This window comes from Penaeus chinensis, chromosome 1 (genome assembly GCF_019202785.1).
Source record: "Penaeus chinensis breed Huanghai No. 1 chromosome 1, ASM1920278v2, whole genome shotgun sequence".
Taxonomy (NCBI): Eukaryota; Metazoa; Arthropoda; class Malacostraca; order Decapoda; family Penaeidae; genus Penaeus; species Penaeus chinensis.
Window position 1 is genome coordinate 1,624,587 of NC_061819.1, and position 2,500 is coordinate 1,627,086.

The 2,500-nt window shown below is 31.2% G+C and overlaps 1 protein-coding gene across 1 annotated transcript in view; it reads right to left on the minus strand.

Annotated features, from left to right (window-relative positions):
- The window catches only part of LOC125026324 (sodium-coupled monocarboxylate transporter 1-like), a 24,278-nt gene that overhangs the window by 6,494 nt on the left and 15,284 nt on the right, over positions 1-2,500 (minus strand). Inside the window, exon 8 of the mRNA XM_047614687.1 lies at positions 1,758-1,876. Within this exon, the coding sequence (XP_047470643.1) occupies positions 1,758-1,876 (119 nt within the window). The remainder of the gene's footprint in view (positions 1-1,757; positions 1,877-2,500) is intronic.

The following is a 2,500-nucleotide window of genomic DNA, read 5'->3' on the forward strand; positions in this document are numbered from 1 at the left end:
AACAACAATAATAATGATAATGATAATGATAAAAATAATAATAACAATACTACTACTACTACTAATAATAATAATAATAATAAAAGTAATAATATAATAAAATATATAATGATAAAAATAATTACAGTAAAATACATAAGAATACTAAAACTATCAATAAAGATAACAATAGTAAGATAGCAGACTATTCCACTCATAAACACCAGCCAGCTTGGCAACACGTCAGCTCTACGAGTAACTTTTTGATACCCGTTCCTAAAGTGATCCAAAAGGAGAAGAAGAAGAAGAAGAAGAAGAAGAAGAAGAAGAAGAAGATGATGATGATGATGATGATGATGATGATGAAAAAATATCTTCAAACCATTTTTTTTTCTTTCTGTATCTTCTTTTGAGACATAAAAGTAATACCTCGGGAATCCCTTTTGAAATTTCACACTTCACGTCAAGGAGATGCTTTTGACACTTGAAAACAGAAAGAGAGAAATTAAGATATTCACGCGTCACGAAGAAAACACGCCATAAATAACAATGTAGAAATGGTTATGAAGAGACTATGAAAATGGTATGAAAAAGGTATGAAAGTGGCAAGAAAAGGGAATGAAAATGGTATGAAAATGGTATGAAAAAGGTATGAAAGTGGCAAGAAAAGGGAATGAAAATGGTATGAAAATGGTATGAAAAAGGTATGAAAGTGGCAAGAAAAGGGAATGAAAATGGTATGAAAATGGTATGAAAAAGGTATGAAAGTGGCAAGAAAAGGGAATGAAAATGGTATGAAAATGGTATGAAAAAGGTATGAAAGTGGCAAGAAAAGGGAATGAAAATGATATGAAAATGATGAGAAAAGGGTATGAATATGGCAAGAAAATAGTATGAAAAGGGTATAAAAATGACATAAAAATAGCATGAAAAGGTTATGAAAAAGGTACGAAAACTTGGTAAGATGGTACGAAACTGATATAAAAAGGCTATGAAAATTGCATGTAAAAATGAAAATGGCAGGAAAATGGTATAAAAATAGAATGAAAATGGTACGAAAATGGTATAAAAGCGGCATGAAAATTATATGAAAATAATTTGAGAATGGTATGAAAATTATATGAAACAGGCATGAAAATGGTATGGAAATGGTATGGGAATGAAAATCATGACAATACAAGAGATGTTTTTGACCGGCTCCGACCCCGTCCTCATCTGAAATGCATCTTTACAATTAATTTCTCATTAATTTCTAACTTAGTCAAGACCACACAGACATATATATATATATAGATAGATAGAGAGAGAGAGAGAGAGAGAGAGAGAGAGAGAGAGAGAGAGAGAGAGAGAGAGAGAGAGAGAGAGAGAGACATTTCTTGCATGTGAAGATAGTCATTCTCATTCAAACCTTTTCTTTTAACTTTATGGCGATGTACAAGTTTCACCCCAACAAAACAAGCATAGAAAAAACAAGCAAAAAAAGAGTATTTCAAAAAGTCATCCGTCCCGTGAATACTTTCCTCTACCTTCGTCCCAATGAACATTCTTCACCCAAACAAACAAGCAAACGATCAGTCAAATATATAAACCAACACAAATTAAAACAACAGCAACAAATAAATACAAAAAATAAAAGAAGTCAAACAAATATATATATATATATATATATATATATATATATACATATATAACAAATATCATATAAACCGGTGCTTACTTACACACGACTCCTCCCTCTGACCCTACTTCACACTACTTTACGCCGTTGCCTTACTTACACAGGACGCGCGTGATATTCGTTGCACTCTTTGGGGGCACGTTGGCAAAGATCCACCAGCCGCTTAGGAAGTCCTCCCACAGCATGACAACCATTGCGTTGGCTTGTGAAGATAGCGAGCTGAAAGGAAGCGGCGAGTGAGAAGATAACAAGGAATAAAGAATATAAATCAATGATATAAATTGATAGATAAATTATATGAATGTATGAATAAATACTATAAATGAATAAATAATAATATAAATAAATAAATAAATAATATAAATATTATAAATAAATAAATAAGAAATATAAATAAATGAATAAATATAAAAATACAAATAAATAAGTAGTATAAATAAAATAATAAATAAATAAATTGATAACCAGATAGGAATAGAAGGTGAAAATAAGCTAATAGGAAGTAATAGGAAGGGAAGAGGAAATGAAACGATGCGAACCGATGAATAGAGAAGAATGGAAGATGAAATCAGATAAGTTAAAAAAAAATAATAGATAGATAATAAGATGACACACAAAAGTAAAAAAAAAAAAAAAAGAAATGAAAATATTGCCATACTGGACATCGATATACTTATGCCTTTTAAATGAAAGGGTTATTGCTATTTTTAGTTAAATTTGAGAAATCCACTTAAAGCAAAGCATTATATTTTACTGGTGGAAGGCATGCATTTAAGAGTTCGCGCACGCGCATGCGCTCGCACCAGTGCAAACGTCCTGGCACACACACATATGCACCTGCAC